Below are 18,386 nucleotides of genomic sequence, written 5' to 3'. Positions count from 1 at the left end.
CAACTAGGCTGGGTTTAAGTTTTGGGAAGGTCCAGGTGCCGATGTGGAACGCAGCCTGGAGGACGGAGAAGCTCTGTGCATCAGGGAGTGAGGGGAGGGTTATCTGTATGGGGACCATGCGGGTAGGATGGAGAGGCAGGCATCTCAGAGGCAGGGTGGGGCCAGGAGGGAAGCACAGGCGGGCAGAGTCCTGGTGCTGGGGCTCCCCTCTGTGGCTCAGGGCCCTGGGAGGAGAACTTGTGAACTGGGCACTGGGGGCCAAAACATGGGGAGGGCGGATGGCCGCAGGCACAGCACGGCTCTCCCCCGCTCCCCCACTCCAGGATGCTTCGAAACAACCGTATCAGCTGCATCCACAACGACAGCTTCACGGGCCTGCGCAACGTCCGCCTCCTCTCGCTCTACGACAACCAGATCGCCACCATCTCCCCCGGAGCCTTCGACACCCTCCAGGCCCTCTCCACGCTGTAAGTGCAGCTTGGAGGGCAGGTGGGCGGGGCTCAGGCACCAGGAATCCGGAACCCGGGCCCTCCCACCTGCTGTTCCCAGGACACAGTCTCCTCCAGCGGTTACTTTAAAGGATGCTTGGGGAGTTCCCATTGTGGTTCAGCACCTTGAGAACCCAACACGGTCTCTCTGAGGATGTGCGTTTGATCCCTGGCCTCACTCAGTCGGTAAAGGATCTAGCATTGTCACCATTTGGGGCTTAGGTCACAGATGAGGCTCAGGTCTGGCATTCCTATGGCCATGGCCGTGGCCGGCAGCTGCAGCTGACTCGACTCCTAGCCTGGGAACTTCCATATGCCACCTGCGGCCCTAAAAAGAAAAAAAAAAAAAAAAAAAAAGGATGCTTGGTCTCATATGTTAGAATGCCACCTCTTGGCAGCTATGGGCTGCCTGGGAGAGTGTTGGGTGGCTGTGTGGCCAGCACGGGCGGGCCAGGAGATGGCTTTGCCAAGACAGTCAAGACGGGCGGCTGCCTTCGTGGTCACACAGCGTGCCTCTTGCAGAAACCTTCTGGCCAACCCTTTCAACTGCAACTGCCAGCTGGCTTGGCTGGGCGATTGGCTGCGTAAGAGGAAGATTGTGACCGGGAACCCGCGATGCCAGAACCCAGACTTCTTGCGGCAGATCCCCCTGCAGGACGTGGCCTTCCCCGACTTCAGGTGTGAGGAAGGTAACTCGTGGGCCCCTGGGTGGCAGGGGAGATTGGGAGTGGGCATGCCCCCAGGAGATGGGTCCCATGGGGAGGGGGGCTCTGGATGGGGAGGGGCGAGGAGCAGGGAGACCCACCCAGTCCTGTGCCTGCTTCTGCCTGGTGGGGTCTTCTGCCCGGTTGGAGATTATAAGAGACATCATGTCTTTATTGTTTAAAGATATAGGAAAATATGGATTTAAAAGGGGAGTACATGGATTGGCCCATCACTCAGAGACAATCAGAATTAGCATTTTAGTGTATTCTCTTTTTTTAAGTACCTTTAACCCAGAAACCTACCTCCTGGCTATTCCTGAGAGCACCGGATAATGGACTCAGCAAAGGGACACTCTGGGGCCCCGTCCTCCACATGGGTGTCACGTCTCATGCCAGAGTCCTCTTTTCCCTGCATCCTCAACCTCTCTCCTGTGGCCACTTCCTTCTTTCCTACACTTGCAGAATCTAGCCTTTCCCTCCATCTCCACCCTCCTCCAGGGCATCAGGCCCACAAGGCAGCTGTTGGAAACAGATTTTTACCAAAGGAGACTGACCAAGACTGCGTCTTGGCGCAGCCGTCCCTGTTTGAGCCCTGCCACAGGGAATTTCTTTGCCTGCCCTCAGCTTCAGCCCCCTGCCTGCGGCACCCACACCTCCTGTACCGCCCACCCCCGCCCCGCCTTCCTTTCTCAGCCCCTCTAGTCCTCTCGCCAGGCTGCTTGCAGGGGGGCAGTTCAGCTCTCAGGCCGGCCCATCCAGGCCAGGGAGGGAGATGCTGAGTGGGGAGCCTCAGCTTTCACCCCAAGAATGACAGGGTATTTTTCGAAAATAAAATAAATGGATTCTCTGAGAGCAGTTTGGCCTCCAGCTTAAAAAAAAAAGCCTCCATGCAACTCACATATATTTTCGATATCATTTTATAATGGCTTGCTAGTTTTTTTTGTTTTTTTTGTTTTTTGTTTTTTTAAACTGAATAATGTATTGGGGGCATTTTCTGATGCCATTAAGTAGTCTTTTGTTTTTATCTTTTTAGGGCCGCACTCGCAGCACATGGAGGTTCCCAGGCTAGGGGTTGAATCACAGCTACAGCTGCTGACCTACACCGCAGCTCACGGCCACGCCGGAGCCTTAACCCACTGAGCGAGGCTAGGGATCGAACCTTCATCCTCATGGATCCTAGTCGGGTTCGTTAACCCCTGAGCCATGACGGGAACTCCCGCCGTGAAGTAGTTTCCAAAGGCATTATTTTCCCAAGAAACGGGTTTTTTTTTCTTCTTATTGCAAAGCAAGTCACACTCATTTCCTTAGAAACAAGGAGACAATCCAGAAAAGGAAGAAAAAGAGCGTTGATGAGTCCCTCCTACGGGCACACGCAGGGTCTCAAGGTGCCGCCTGTGCATGTTCTCAACCCGAAGGTCCCTTGTCCAGAGGAGCCACAATCTGTTTAACTGCCCGCCCCCCCCCCGACCCTGCTGCTTGGCATCTCTGTGCTTCCACCGTTGTGCTATTCCGCCCTCGCACTACCAGGACCATCCTGGTAGATAGCTCTCCGTACGGTCGTTCCCCTGAGAATAACTTCCTAGACGTGCAAGGATGTGACTAAGTTGGGGACGTTGCTGCCAAGAGGCAGTAGGACATAATGGTCAGGAGGGCGGGTTCTGGAGGCAGCGGCTTGGATTCCAGTCCTGGGACCCCCCTCTTCCCGGCTGGGGGACCTTGGGCCAGGGACGTTGTCACTTGGTCCTTCGTTTCTTCATCTCTAAAATGGGCTGATAGTGGCACACTCATCAGAGAGATGCTTCGAGGATCCAGTGCATTCATCCCTCTCATGCGGTGCCTGCACACTCGCTGATACTGTCACCTGCTTCCTAGCACCCTTAGCACCTCTGAGCATGGGGTCCTTACTACACCCAATCAGAAGGAAGGAAGGCATCCAGAGGGCACTCACTAATATTTATGGAATAAACCAGTGAGTCTGTGGAGGGTGGCGGGAGGGAAGGCGCTCAGGTTCTGGGCCAGCCCGTCCCGGGTATAGACCCTGAGTTGCTGCTGACTGGCCTCCCGACATGAGCAAGCTCTTTAACTTCTCCAGAGCTCAGGAGGATAGAAATTCCTTCCTTCTTTCCTTCAATGGATCTATTTGGAGGGCTGCTGTGTGCCAGGCCCAGCTCTTGGCGCTGGACTCCTTTGGTGACAAAGAAGAAAAGGACACAAAAATCTCTGTCCCCAGAGTGCTCGAATCCTAGCCCCCCCCGCTTACTGCATGTTCAGATTATGTTCAATACAGTGTCCAGCCCGTAGCATGTGTTTAAGAAGTGGTGTGGCTGCCACTCTCCTTCTCTCCTGTGCCCAAGTCCACCTCAGATCTGAGGTGGAGAAATGGACCCAAGACCTATTCCGACCTCAAAAGAGGTCCAAGGGGCTTTGCCCATGATGGGAAGGGATGCAGCCAAGAGGTGACTTCCTGTGCATGAGGTGCTGGCAGTGAGGGGCTTCTGTTCAGGGTGATACCCTGGCTGCCAGAGGCCCTGAGGAAGCCCATTCCCTCATTGATGTGGCTCCGCGCCTTCCTCCGCAGGCCAGGAGGAGGGGGGCTGCCTGCCCCGGCCGCAGTGCCCCCAGGAGTGCGCCTGCCTGGACACCGTGGTTCGGTGCAGCAACAAGCACCTCCAGGCCCTGCCCAAGGGCATCCCCAAGAACGTCACAGAGCTGTGAGTAACACCCGTCTGGTGGCCAAGAGTAGAGAGTAGCCAACTGGGAGCTTGGAGTTGGGGTTTTGCAGGAGACACTGGTTCCAAGGAGCTTTGAGCTCCTGTGACCCTCCTGCCCCACCCCTACAGTCACCTGCAGGCAGGGGGCCCCCACGGCAAGTGCTTCATCCCTTTAAACTCGGCTCTGCCTTCAAAATAAGAAATTACATGACTTTTCCCACTTCACATTATCTCATGAGCATTCCCCTCATGAGAACTCTCAGAAAAGCCATTTTCTTGGCTGTATAATATTCCACCACAGGAATCTATTTTGATCTATATATCAAATACCCCTTTGTTGGATTTTTTTTCTTTTATCTTTTTATGGCCTCACCTGCAGTGGCCTATGGAAGTTTCTGGGCTAGGGGGTTGAAGCGGAGCCACAGCTGCCGCCTATGCCCCAGCCACAGCAACATTGGATCTGAGTTACATCTGTGACCAATGCTGCAGCTTGCGGCAATGCTGGATCCTTAACCCACTGAGCGAGGCCAGGGATTGAACCCCCTCCTCAGAGAGACAGCATCCGGTTCTTAACCAGCTGAAGCATTGCGGGAACTCCCCTTTGCTGGATATTTAAGCTTCCAATTTTTCACTCTCATAAATAGTGCTGAGGTGACATCTGCTATTCAGAGAACATTGCCTTGTTGGGACTCTTGCTGCTTTTTTGCCTGATGACCATCTGGAAAAGCTGTTTTCTCTGCACTCTTACCAGCCGTGTGCAGAAAGAGGCTTCATGCTCCTCTTCGCCTCCATCCCCTGTTGACACTGAGTGTGTAGTGCTAAATCTTTGTGGACTTGGATCTTTTGTCAAGGCCCTTGCAGGGGTGTGGATGTAAATGTGTGTGACAGACAGAGATGGAGAGCCAGGCTTCTCCAACAGCCCCTCCAAAGCAAAGGCCTTGGTCAGGTGCCCTACTCTTCCTACCCTGGGATTGGTCCCTTGAGGCCGCAGAGCCGAGCTTTCCTTTTCCCTGTGAGGTTTTCACTTGCATTTCTGTCATTACCTGCAAAGCTGGTATTTCTTTCTTTCTTTCTTTTTTCTTTTTCTTTTTCTTTTTCTTTTTTTTTTTTTTTTTTAGGTCTTCTTATCTTTCCTAGGGCTGTACTCACAGCATATGGAGTTTCCCAGGCCAGGCATCTAATCGGAGCTACAGCTGTCAGCCTACACCACAGCCACAGCAACTCGGGATCGGAGCTGTGTCTGCTCTGGCTCACAGCAACTCCAGATCCTTAACCCACTGAGTGAGACCAGGAATCAAACCCGCAACCCCGTGGTTCCTAGTCGGATTCATTAACCACTGAGCCATGACAGGACCTCCAAGGCTGGTATTTCTTTCACAGGCACACCAACCACTGCAGACCTTGTCCTGTGACTCGCCTGCTGTGTCTCCCACCCCGTTTTCTGTAAACCTCACATTTCCCATTCTCTCCTTAGTGAGAAAATTATTCTGGGAATGACGGGGCAGGCAGGACAGCCTGGCTCCCAGGACTGAGGATGCTGACGTTCAGAGACTTTAAGCCTCAGTTTCCCCCATGGAAAGTGGGGTGTGTTGACCAGGGTGGCTGAGAGGATCAGAGGAGATGGGTGGGGAGTCACTCTGTAGGATGCCGGTGATGGGTCGGGGCAGTGAGGTGCTGATTCACGCTCTCTGGACCTTTGGGGGGTGGGCGAGGCGTCCTTAGGGCTGCTGCTGGGGTGGAGGCGGTGCTGTGCAGGCAGCTCAGCTGCGGCTGTGGCTCCTGGTATTTGGGTCAGCTTAGCAAGGATGGCTGGTGATGGTGGGGGATTCACGGTGTCCTGAATTCCAAGCTCTACCCTATGGATGCAGGGCATCCTGAGAAGCTTGAGCAGGCGTTTTGGTGGGCTGGGCTTTCAGGACAGTGACTGGGCGGCCACGTGGGTGGTGAGGACCAGTGGGGAGGCCAAGGTGAGGAGAACGGAAGGAGTTGGCCACAGGAGCTCAGGCATGGGGGCTGGAGTGCAGCTGGGGCCGGGGTTGGGGGGGCGGGATGTGAGAAGGGAGCAGAAGCCAGTGATGAGAGACCACCAGGCAGAAAAAGCCAATGGGCAGTCTTGGGACTGACTACAGAGGGAGTTGGAGATTCATACCAGGGTCCCGAGCCTGGATGATCAGGAATGTGGAGTGTGGTGCTGATGGAGTCAGGGGAACCCCACCCCAAAACACCGAGCTCAGGTTTGGGAACGTTTGGGTCTAGGAACAGCCTCAGGCACCTTGCCAGCAGGTAGCGAGGGGGCCCTGGGTGCTGCTGGGGGCCTGGCAGGTGGGCGTTCATGTGCCGACCAGATCCGTTTGCCCAGGAAGATTGCAGAGCAGAGAGGGAAGGGCGGGGGGTCCAGGATTGAGCCCTGGGTGGTGCCCAGAGACAGGGAGGACTCTGAGAAGGGAGGGGGCCGGTGAGGTGAGGTGGGAAGGAAGCCTTGAGAGGCTTCTTGTCTCAGTAGCTCTTACTACCCAAATGGTCTGAGGAATTCCCATATTTTCCCTCCCATTAGCGGTGCAGGGCTGATGGGGTAGTACACGTAGGAGAAGAAATGAGTGAGAAGGCCCTGGCTGCCTGCACTGATTGCTGTATTCTCTTCTCCAGCTACTTGGATGGGAATCAGTTCATGTTGGTTCCGGGCCAGCTGTCCACCTTCAAGTACCTGCAGCTCGTGTGAGTATCCAGGCCACTTGAAGATCCGGGCCTATTTCAGAGGACAGAGTGGCCATTGGCTTCTAGCCATTGTGGCTCCAGCTTTCCTGAAATTCCTTGCAGACCGTTCTTCTGGCCCATCCAATTTTTGTTTGTTTTATTTTGATTTTATTGAAGTATAGTTGAGATATAATATTATGTAAGTTACAGGTGTACAATATTGTGATTCACAACGTTTGAAGGTTATCGTCCATGTACAGCTATTATAAAACAGTGGCTGTGTTCCCTGTGTGGTGCTGATCCTTTTGAAAATGTCACCCCAGCCCTTTGGGAACATCTGTGTATAGAACTGTTTTGCCACCTAGTGGCCATTCTTGGGAATTGGATGATTCCAGCCTTTCTAAGGTTGGACTCCATCGACTTTCTGCCCACACAATCTCTCCAAGCCTCCCTCTAGGCTGATGATTATTATTAGTGTGGGTTAGCCTTGCAAAGGAAGGAGCCAGAGCAGAAGTAGAGAGTGGTAGAAAACTTCTTGATTCAACCTTGACCTCCAAACAAAATATGAAATATGGCAGCCTCAAATGCATATCTATAACTTTTTCTCGATGGCTAACATCTGTTAGATGTGATATCTCCACGTCTGACCATTCTATTTCATGAAAATATACAAAGTAAGCCTCAGAATAAGTTCAGCTGCTCTTAGCCTTCCAGCTTAACACCTTACCTCAATTGTTTTTATTTACCCATTGTCTGGATTTCACCAAAAATAGTCTGAGAACATTTCATCTTAGACTGCCTTGAAGCATTGCTATTCAAAGTGTGGTCTATGAATCAATGGCAGTCTGAGAACTGATCATAATGAGTCTGCAATTAGATAAGGAACTCACACCAGAATTTTTTATCAACATATTATGTCTCCCTTCACTGGGAAAGTATTGCTCTGAAAAATGTTAGCTAAACTAAGTTGTGTGTTTAGTGTCATGGGTGATTGCATTTTGACACAAGTCCCTGGTTTGGGGACATTGAGTTTGAGGACTGGCTACTTTGAGTAGCACTGCTTACAGACTTTTGAAACTTCAGTTTCTCTGTCTTTGCTAATGACCAAGCCAATGTGTTTTGGCTGACTATTCCAATGATAAGTGTGAGGGGAGGTGGTAGAGTGACTTTTGGCTGGTGCCAAAGAGAGAGACACTCTTTTTCGGTTTCATTTAAGGCAGCTGCTCCAGTGGTGCATATATGTTTGAGGAGGAAGAGAGGGAAAGGGAACTAGTCAGGGCAGTTTGTACTATGAAGCTGCCTTTCAGGGCTGAAATACCAGCACCTCCTCATCATGGGAAAGGACTGCAAAGTATACTCAGTGTTCAGTGACATACTTAAATGTGTCTCTAGGAACAATGGAATGATTTTGGATGAGATTAATTAGAGGAACACTTGCTAAAAAGAAGTGAAGGCAGGGCATATGCTTTCATTTTATGAATATTTGCTGAGTTAAGAACTGCCTGAAGTGAGCAGATCTGAAGACCCCTAAGTCGTGGGCCCTCCCCTCAAAGGTCACAGTCTATGGGTCTTGCAAGAAAGAAAAAAGGGAGCACCTAAGTCATGTGGGGTGACAAGTGTTCCAACAGAGGTAAATGCACATTAGGGCTATGGCTCAAAAAAAGGAGTGATGGGCTCAGGGTGGGGGCTGGGAGAGGTCAGAGTTCACCAGGTACAGAGGGAACAGGATATCCAGGTGCAAGAGAATTTCCAGAAGAGTAGCAAATATATGCAAGGCATGCCTAAAGGGTGGGTGAAAAAGAAGCATTTGTCAGGAGATGGAGAAGGTGCAGCCAGAGAGGTGGTGGTGGGGGGTGAGGGACGGGAAGGCAGGGCCTGCGGAGAAAGTTTTGAGAAAAGGGCAGTCCTTTGGGCCAATGATGTAAGGTCCCTCTGAGGGCACATTGCAGTGACCTGGGACTTGGGGGCCCACAGGCTGGGGTTTGACTCTGGCTATACCTCCTCCCAGCTGTGGGACCCAGGGTGGGTCACTTTATCACTCTGAGAACCTGCACCTTCTTTTATAAAATGGCTTTACTATCTCCCTCATGGGATTATAGGGAGGGTGAGTAAATAAACCATGTAAAGTGCTAGCAAGAGAGAAAGGAGAGGTAGCCCCCTAGTTCTGGCAGTTGGGAGGCAGCCAATGCCCAGTGTGTCGATGGGGAATGGGGGCAGGAACCAGGATGTATTTGCATGGGGTCAGGCATGAGGAAATGGTGACGGGAAACCCTGAGGACATAGAGGGTGTTCAGGGAGCACAGCGGAGGGTTGGAGCTAATTGTGAACCCAGTACCCCTCTCCACCTCCTCCCCACATCCCCGACTCCCCCCTAGAGCGCCAATCAGAGCCACTTGCCTGCCTGGCTGGGGAATGGCCGTGGCTAGAGTGGCGGAGGGGAGGACTCCCTTTTCTTTCTAAACAGTGATGCTTTTGTCTTTTCCAGGGACCTGAGTAACAACAAGATCAGCTCCTTAAGCAATTCCTCCTTCACCAACATGAGCCAGCTGACCACTCTGTGAGTCCCATGGGGGGACGGGAGGGACGGGTGCCCTGGCCACTGAGACTTTCCTCAAGCCTCCCTCACCCACTGGGGAGGATGTCAGGGCCTGCCAGCCAAAAAAGGCTTTTAAGAAGTTCCTTTCATGGCTCGGCGGTTAACGAACCCGACTAGGATCCATGAGGATGCAGGTTCGATCCCTGGCCTCGCTCAGTGGGTTAAGGATTCGGTGTTGCCGTGAGCTGTGGTGTAGGTCGCAGATGAGGCTCAGATCTGGCGTTGCTGTGGCCGAGGTGTAGGCAGGCAGCCTCAGCTCTGATTCGACCCCTAGCCTGGGAATCTCCATATGCTGCAGGTGCAGGCCTTAAAAAAAAAAAAAAAAGGCTTTTAAGAAACATTTTTTACTGTGAAATGCAACATATATATGGAAAAGTGCAGAAAGCGTAAATGTCCAATTTAACAAATAATTGTAAAGCTAGCACATGAGTAAATACTTAAGGAAAAAGAACACAGCTAGCACCCCAAAAGTCCCCTCATCCCTTCCCGATGATTCTTCCTCTCTGCCCCCTCTCCTGCTCCCGAGGCCATCCCTGCCCTGACCCTGACAGTGATCACCTCTTTGGGCTTCGTGGTGCCATCTGCAAATGCATTTCTACACAATAAGTTTCATTTTGCCCATTTTTGACCCTTCTATAAATTGACTCATACGGGATATAGTCTTTTATGGCTAGCTGTTCTAAATTTACTATTATGTTTGTGGGAAGCAGTGAAGCTTCTTTTCACTGCTATTTAGTATTCCTTTGTAGGAATATGTGTACTTTTTTAATCTGTTCTACTATCGATGGATATTTGGGTTGTTTCCAGTTTGCACTATTGTGAACAGTGACTCTCTGAACACTTTTGTGCTCACACCCCAAGATATTTTAATGCTTGCTTTGATTATAGCCCAAACAAGTGATTAGAAAGTATTAACAAGCATTGCTTATATTTGCCTGGAGCTTAAGAATGTATTTTGTTCCGCTTCTCAATATCTCACTTTACAGATGATGTGCTAAGAACTTGAGAACTTTCCCCCAGGTTTCTCTGTGGGCAAATAGTAGAGCCAGAACTCCCCCTCCCCCCCTGCCCCCAAAGACAGGATTCTGATCCAGTCAGGTCCCCAGGAGCATAAAGTGGGCCTGAGGCCACTAAGTGCTGCCCTCATCCGCCCTGGGTCTACTAGTCAGCTGGCTTCCATGTCAAAGTCTTCTTGAACCTGTGACCTGAAAGAAAAATCTACAGCCTAAAAGTTGGGAATTAGGAGTCTCATGGCTCAGCAGGTTAAGGATGTGGCATTGTGACTGCTGTGGCTCTGGTAGTAGCTGTGGCTTGGGTTCCATCCCTGGCCCAGGATTTCCCATATGCTGCGGGTGTGGCCAAAAAAAAAGAGTTGTGAGTTGTTTTATTTGGGGAGCCGCCTGAGGACTGTAGCCTGGGAGACAGCATCCCAGACAGCTCTGAGGAACCCCTCCCAGGAGGTAAGGGAGAGCTGGGATATTAGGAGTTTGTTGGAAAAAAAAAAAACCTCAGAGTTCCTGTTGTGGTGTAGCAGAAATGAATCTGACTAGCATCCATGAGGACGCAGGTTCCATCCCTGGCCTTGCTCAGTGGGTTGAGGATCCAGTGTTGCTGTGAGCTGTGGTGTAGGTTGCAGACGTGGCTCAGATCCCACGTTGCTGTGGCTCTGACGTAGGCCGGCAGCTGTAGCTCTGGTTGGACCCCTAACCTGGGAACCTCCATATGACATGGGTGCGGCCCTGAAAAAAGACAAAAAAAAAAAAAAAACACGAAAAGAAAAAAAAAAGAACCCAAAAAGTCCCCATGTCAAACATCAAATGATTACTGGAATCACCAAAAACAGACCTCTCAAGATAATGATTTTAGTGCTTTCCTGTGTATGGAAAGATGCAAGAGTCTGGCGTCGTTTGAAATGGTTCCTTAGATGAACATCTTAAATATCTAAAGGCCGGTACCTTCAAAGCACAGAATGTTCCCTATCTTTTTCCATCCCGAATTCCCCTCAGGGCACATGGTCAGTAATGGCTTGATCCTTGCAGAACTGGAATAGCAGGCCAGACTTTTTCCTTTACAAGCCTCTGTGTGAGTGGCCACGGTCTAGGGCAGTGGTTCTCCAATGGGGGCCATCCTGCCCTCTGGGGAATATTTGGCAATGTTTGAAACTTTTTGGGGTGTTGGCAGCTGGAGGAGGTCAAGGGGGGCTACTGGAATCTCGTGGGCAGAGGCCAAGGATGAGGCTCAGCATCCCAAAACTCACAGGACTGCCTTCCCCCCAACAAGGAGTTGTCAAGGGGGCAGAGGCTAAGAAGTCCTGGGCCCAGTGAGCCTGTCAGCCCTAATGGGGAAACAGCCCTTTCTTGTGATTAAAAAAAAAAAAGTCTCATTTCTCTTGTTTTTATTGAAAACATAGGTTTACTGAGGTATAATTAATATATAATAAGCTGCATATACGTAAAATGTGTAATTTGCTACATTTCCATATATGTTCATGCCCACCCTTGAGATAGTCATTGCCTTGGAGTTCCCGGCATGGCGCTGGGGGTTAAGAATCCGACTGCAGCAGCTCAGGGCACTGTGGAGGCATGGGTTCAGTCCCCAGCCTGGCACAGTGGGTTAAAGGATCCGGTGGATTCAGTCTGTGGCCTGGGAACTTCCATATGCCACAGTGTGGCCATAAAAAAGACAAAATAAAGATGGTGACAGCCTCCATCGCACTAGATGTGGGGGACCCCTCCCTAATCCTCCCCGCTCCCTCTCTTCCTGCAGGATCCTCAGCTACAACGCCCTGCAATGCATTCCTCCTCTGGCCTTCCAGGGGCTCCGCTCCCTGCGCCTGCTGTGAGTCTTCCCACCTTCACCCCTCCAGGGAAATCTGCCCCACCAAGGGTCCTCCTCCCCAACCTGGGGGGCAGAAATGTCCCCATGTCTGGGACCCAGCAAGGTTAACTGTGTCCAAAGTGGGAGGCCAGGCTCTCTCAAGCTCCTAACCCAGGCCAAGAATGAATGGGGAACCATCCGAGAAACGGGGGCTACTGTCTGACCCACGTTGCTTGCAGTGTGTGTGGCGGGGCCGTTCTGGGGGCATCCAAGAAAGGGTAGCCCCTTATCTGCATGCGGGTCTCCTGTCAAATGGTGACCTGTTGACCCTTCTTGAAGAATTCCTGCTGTGAGGTTTGGCCTGTGCTCACAGCCCTCTGCTCTGCCTGTTGTATCACCTTGGGAATAACCCTGCACCGAGTCCTCTGGCAGCCCGCCTGGGGCAATTGGGTGTTCTTCACCCCCAGCCTAGGACTCACCTCGTAACTTCCTTACCAAGGAGAAGATGCCCCCTTAGGCTCCTAGCCAAGTTAGAGGGGGCACACGCTGCACACCTGCACTTATCTGTGTGTCCTGTGAACAGAAATGGTGTGTGAGTCCTTCCTGGCGGCACCAGAAGGGTCCTCCAGAAGGGCTGAGGGGCAGGGTGGTCTGTGATAATTAGGGACCCCCTCTCCATTGCCTGTGGTGAGCAGGGCAGGGTCTCTGGGATGGAGACCCTCTCCCTCGCACACGCCCCTCTTAGCAGAGGGCTGCTTCCATTGGTTTCTGAGTCTTTGTCTTAGCACGAGGCCCCGACAGCTTCTTCTCGCTTCAGGTCCCTGCACGGCAATGACATCTCCACCCTCCAAGAGGGCATCTTCGCTGACGTGACCTCCTTGTCTCACCTGTAAGTAACTCTGGCCCAATTCTCAGTGCCTCTGTGGGTTTAAACAGAACTTGGATTCCCAGAAAGACCTCCTCCTCCTGACACTGTTTGTTGCTTTTACCCTGAAACTAGCTTGTGAACTTCAAATGCTCCGCATCTCAGACCCTCACACATTGGGTGCATTGTTGCAGTGCATTAGTCGCAACAATGGAATTTGAGAACAATTCTTTACAAGCAGTAATACAAGTCATACTGACCATGTATTGACTGCCAAGCACTGCACCTGCATCTGCTAATTTCATCCCCACAGCACTCCTGCAGCATAGCTCCTGTGTTCCCATTTTACACAGGAGGAAACAGGCCCAGAAAATGTGACTGAAGTCTTTGGTCTCAAAAGCCTGTGCTCTGAAGCACGATGCCAGTGTCATGTCTCTGACTTCACACGGTGGGGGATAAAGCTCTGAAAATTTACTACCCGTGAGAAGTACAGTTGGTATAATTCGATGTAGAATTGCTTCCCAAACCATTTTGGTGGCAGCGCCAAGAGAATTCCTAAAAAGCAGTGCATTCTACCCCTCCAAAGACTAAATGTAGAATTCCCATATGACCCAGAAATTCTACTGCTAAGTATATCCTGCAGAAAGCAGGGACTCTAATAGATACTTGTACCCCCATGTTCATCACAGCATTATTGACACAATAGCTATAAAGCAGAAACAACCCAAGTGTCCATTGACAGATGAATGGATAAACAAAGTATGGTACAGCGAGATATTATTCAGCCGTAAAAAGGAAGGACGTTCGATGGATGCTACACCACAGATGAACCTTTAAAACACGCTACATGAAAAAACCCAGACCTAAAACGTACAAATGTCATGTGATTCCTCAGATATGAGGTACCCAGAATATTTAAATTTGTAGCTACAGAAAAAATGGTGGTTGCCAGGTGCTGGGAGCAGGAGGAAAGGGGGGTTTTTGTTTAATAAGTACGGAGCCTCTGTTTAGGGTGATAAAAAGAGTTTGGGGGAGTTCCCCTTGTGGTGCAGTGAAAATAAATCTGATTAGCAACCATGAGGTTACAGGTTAGATCCCTGGCCTCACTCAGTGGATTAAGGATCCGGTGTTGCCGTGAGCTGTGGTGTAGGTTGCAGACGCAGCTCGGATCTGGCATTGCTGTGGCTGTGGTGTAGGCCGGCAGTTGTAGCTCTGATTCGACCCCTAGCCTGGGAACCTCCATATGCTGTGGGAGCGGCCCTAGAAAAGGCAAAAAGACGAAAAAAAAAAGTTTCGGAATGGGTATTGGTGATGGTTGTATAACATTGTGAATGTAATTGATGCCGCTGAGTTGTACACTTAAAATGGTCAAAATGGAAAATTCTGTTGTATATATTTTATCACAATTTTTAAAAAATGAAGAAATATAAAAACAGTGCGCCGAGGCAGGGCCATCCAAATTCTGGAGGTAGGGCCAGGCACATTCTCTCGTAGCTACAGGCCAAGATCATGTTCAGGCCAGACAGACAGCAGCTGGGTCCCTGCATCTCACCATGTCCCTCTGTTCTCTGCCCCACAGCCAAGTGCCTGGGACCTGGGTGGGCAGGCGACGCCCAGATCACAGAGCCTTTTGGGGTCCCCAGCTTCTCTACTTGAAGTTTACTCACTCAACACCCTCACTGGATTTTCTCAGCTCCAAGACTCATGTTTTCCACATTTCAGTTTCCGTAATCAGAATATATCTTACAGATGATCTGTATGTACTTAATACAGCAATATTTCTCCATCCCTCCCACAGAATGCTAAATTTATAGTCTTATTAGCGTCTAATCTAATCTTAGATTTGAGGAAATAAAATAGTAATAAGTGCCACTCATTGAGAGTTTGCTCAGGACAAATACTTTACTGCCTGTGGTGTCTCATTCACTCCATGGTCAAAATGAGAAGTAACTTTTGTGCTATGCATCAGCTTCACAAATAAGACTCCCTTGAGCTCAAGGGACTGCCTTGAGCCCACCCTGAAGATTCCAGGTCTGTGCTGGACTCAGTGGTCAGAGTGCAGTGATTGATTAGTGATGTCTGCCACAGGAGTGGAAGGGGTAGGATCTCTGTCCTAGGTGGCAGGATTTATTATTTCCCTTTTACAGTTCCAGGTTCCGAAGTAAAGCAGATTCCCTAAGTCATAAAACTAGGAAATGACAGAGACAGGATTTGAACTTAGGTGTGTCTGATTCCAAAGCTCTTTACTGCCTCAATAAATGTGTCCTGCGTAACCGCAGTGAGTCAAGGCTGAAGAATTTACTAACGTAGCTCTTATGCCTTCTGTGACCCCTGGGATATTAGAAAACAAATTGAAAGACAGCAGTTTGGGGAACTGCTAACTCTGGGGAAGTCTGAGGACCCTGAGAGAGGAGGTGCCATTTATGTGGCCACAGGAAAGGCACTAGGAGTTTGCCATTTGCAGAAGACGGGGAAGGATGTTTCAGGAATAGGGAATAGCATGTGCAAAGGCGTGGAGGCAAGAAAGTGAATGCCATCTTCAGAGAAGCTCTGCTGTCCAACATAGGATAGAGGGGATGTGGTTAGGTGAGGGGTGTGGGTTGAGAAGAGAGGCATCTGGAAAGGGGCATTGGAATTCTGTTGTGAAGAGCCTTTTGTGCCACACTAAGGAGTTTGGGCTTTTTCCTGCAGATAAAAGGGCATCATGGAAGAATTAAGTTGTGAAAAGCCCTGGAAAGTAATGGTGACATGTGGAGGCTGGATGGGACAGAATGAGGCGGGGGCACCTGGCTGGAGATGGTGGCTGTGGTCGAAGGTCAGGCAGGGCCATTGTTGTTCGTTGTTCTTAATGACTCCCATTCACAGGGGCTTGTTTCTATCTGTGTTCAGTAATTTTTGGTGGTGAGCTCATTGTTTGCTGATGTCAGGAATTCTGGGGACCAAAATTGGAGGTGCTTCTCTCCAGAGAGCTTTTGTGCTTGTTTTTGCTGGGGCCAGGTCTGCTGCTGCTCTGGGCCAAACACTGTTCCTTTGCTTACCCCTGGGCTGTGCCAACTCTCCTCCTTGCCAGGCAAGGCCTTTTCAAGAGTCTGGTCCACCTTTCCCTCTTTGGCTCTGCCCTTTGTGTATCTCTTATGCTTTGGGCTTTTACCTTTTCTCCTTCCCCATGAAGCCTGAGTGATACCCAAGGATAGTCTGATCTTGTCCCTCGCTCCAAATCTAGAGGCTTTGCTTTTCAAACGGGAAGTGAACAAACAACATATATTTTGTATGAACAAGAACCCAAAGCTGCAAAAACAGATTTTGAGCCCATACGTATCTATACAATCAGACTTTCTTTAGGAAAACAGTACCATCAAGTCAGAAGCCAGATCCAATTTGTAAGGAAAAAAAAAAAAAAATGGGTGGAGCAGTTCCCGGCGTGGCTCAGCAGAAACCAATCTGACTAGAATCCATGAGGACGCAGGTTCGATCCCTGGCCTTGCTCAGCAGGTTAAGGATCTGGTGTTGCCGTGAGCTGTGGTGTAAGTCACACACGTGGCTCAGACCTGGCATTGCTGTGGCTGTGGTATAGGCCGGCAGCTACATCTGTGATTCGATCCAGAGCCTGGGAACCTCCATATGCCACAGGTGCAACCCTGAAAAGACCAAAAAAAAAAAAAAAAAAAGAGTCGAGATCAGATAAGCAGTAATTGCAAAACAGGGCATCAGCATTACTGATTAGATGTACTTGTTAATTACATCTAAACCCCATTTCTCTATAAAGCAGCAGCTATATGAAAGAAATCTTCCAATATTCTGAAGCAACCTCGTGAATAAATTCTGCTCTTTATACCAAGAGTTTCAAGTGGAACTAGGCAGCAGCCTGGGGAAACGTGTGTTTTTGTATTCAGCTGTGTGCCCAGGTAGTACTGATAGAATATATGTGTGTGTGCACACACGCAGCCACTTTTTCCTCTGCGTGAAGAGCTGCAACTATTCCATAAGGATTCCTTGAGTACTTACAGGGAATCGAGGCATGGGAAAAGGATATGACAGACTCATCGCATTCACTCTGGGCTTCACAAAGATCCACCTGCAGTCGAAGGGAAGGAGGCACCCATGGCTCTGTAACAAGTCAGGGTTGCCCAGAAGTTAGTGTGCAGTGTTCCTGGCTCCCAGAAGTGCCCTCTGTTCCTCCTGTGACCCTGGCCTGGGCCTCTCCTCTTCACTGGCCTCTCTTCTTCACTTTGCCTGTCATCTTCACAAGCAGGATGGGTGGGCGGGCTGAGGGTGTGTGTGTGGGTGTGAGGTCCACCGTACTGAAACCCCTTTAACTTTAGACTAGGAATCAGGACTAGACTAAGTCTTTGCTCTGCCATCAATTTGCAGTGGGATCTCAGGATGGTTCATTCATCTCTTTAGGTTCTTTCCTCGCCTGTACAAAGATTATTTTGAAGGTCCGCTGTAGTTCTAATACCGTAATGGCTATGAGCGCTCACCCACTGCCCTGGGCTTCAGTACCCTGCACACCTCTCTGCTGCTGTTTGCTTGATATTTACGTTATAGTTAGCTCATCTTTCATCCACTTGTCTATCTGTCCATCTGTCCATCCACCCATTCATCCATCCATCAGCAAATATTTCCTATGTTCCAGGTCCTGTGCCAGGGTTCCCCAGTGTCATTCTTTTTTATTTTTTTGGTCTCTTAGGGTCGCACCCATAGCATATGGAGGTTCCCAGGCCAGGGGTGGAATTGGAACTGTAGCCGCCAGTCTGTGCCACAGTCACAGCAACACCAGATCTGAGCCTCATCTGTGACCTACATCACAGCTCACGGCAATGCCGGATCCTAAATCCACTGAGTGAGGCCAGGGATCTAACCTGCCTCCCCACGGACACGTCAGATTCATTTCCACTGAGCCATGACGGGAACTTCCCCCAGTGTCATCCTTCATGTCTATAATCTGGCATTTTATTGCCTCTGATCTGCTGCCTGTTGGAAAATTGGATTTCTGAAGTCATTAAGAACTCAGTGAGGAGTTCCTGTTGTGGCTTAGTGGGTTAAGAAGATGACTAGTATCCATGAGGATGTAGGTTTGATCCCTGGCCTCCATCAGTGGGTTAAGGATCTTGCAGTCACAGGCTGGAGCATAGGTCTGCAGCTGCAGCTCTGATTCAACCTCTAGCCTGGGAACCTCCATATGCTGCAGGTGGGGCCCTAAAAACAAAAAGAAAGGAAAAGGAAAAAAAGGAAAGGAAAGAGAAGAAAAGAAAGAAAGAGAAGTAAAGAAAAGAAAAAAAGAACTTGGCGTGAAAAGTAAATATGGAGTGATTAGGTCAATCACGGTGTGCCTATATGACAGAACAGCAAGTAGTGAATTAGAATAGTTATGATACCATAATTTATTATTTGATGAAAATGGAGAATAAAGACGATGGTATACTCTGATTTCAGGGATATATAGATAGGAACACAGGAACCTGAAGGGAATAAATAAAAATTAAGTTAGTTACATTTATGGGATGATGG

The 18,386-nt window shown here is 49.9% G+C and overlaps 1 protein-coding gene across 1 annotated transcript in view; it reads left to right on the top strand.

Annotated features, from left to right (window-relative positions):
* The window catches only part of SLIT1 (slit guidance ligand 1), a 178,506-nt gene that overhangs the window by 134,239 nt on the left and 25,881 nt on the right, over positions 1 to 18,386 (top strand). Inside the window, exons 19-25 of the mRNA XM_021072814.1 lie at positions 324 to 467; positions 1,011 to 1,177; positions 3,771 to 3,903; positions 6,550 to 6,618; positions 9,083 to 9,154; positions 11,960 to 12,031; positions 12,828 to 12,899. Of these exons, the coding sequence (XP_020928473.1) occupies positions 324 to 467; positions 1,011 to 1,177; positions 3,771 to 3,903; positions 6,550 to 6,618; positions 9,083 to 9,154; positions 11,960 to 12,031; positions 12,828 to 12,899 (729 nt within the window). The remainder of the gene's footprint in view (positions 1 to 323; positions 468 to 1,010; positions 1,178 to 3,770; positions 3,904 to 6,549; positions 6,619 to 9,082; positions 9,155 to 11,959; positions 12,032 to 12,827; positions 12,900 to 18,386) is intronic.

This window comes from Sus scrofa, chromosome 14 (genome assembly GCF_000003025.6).
Source record: "Sus scrofa isolate TJ Tabasco breed Duroc chromosome 14, Sscrofa11.1, whole genome shotgun sequence".
Taxonomy (NCBI): Eukaryota; Metazoa; Chordata; class Mammalia; order Artiodactyla; family Suidae; genus Sus; species Sus scrofa.
This window is presented reverse-complemented; position numbering and strand designations above follow the sequence as displayed.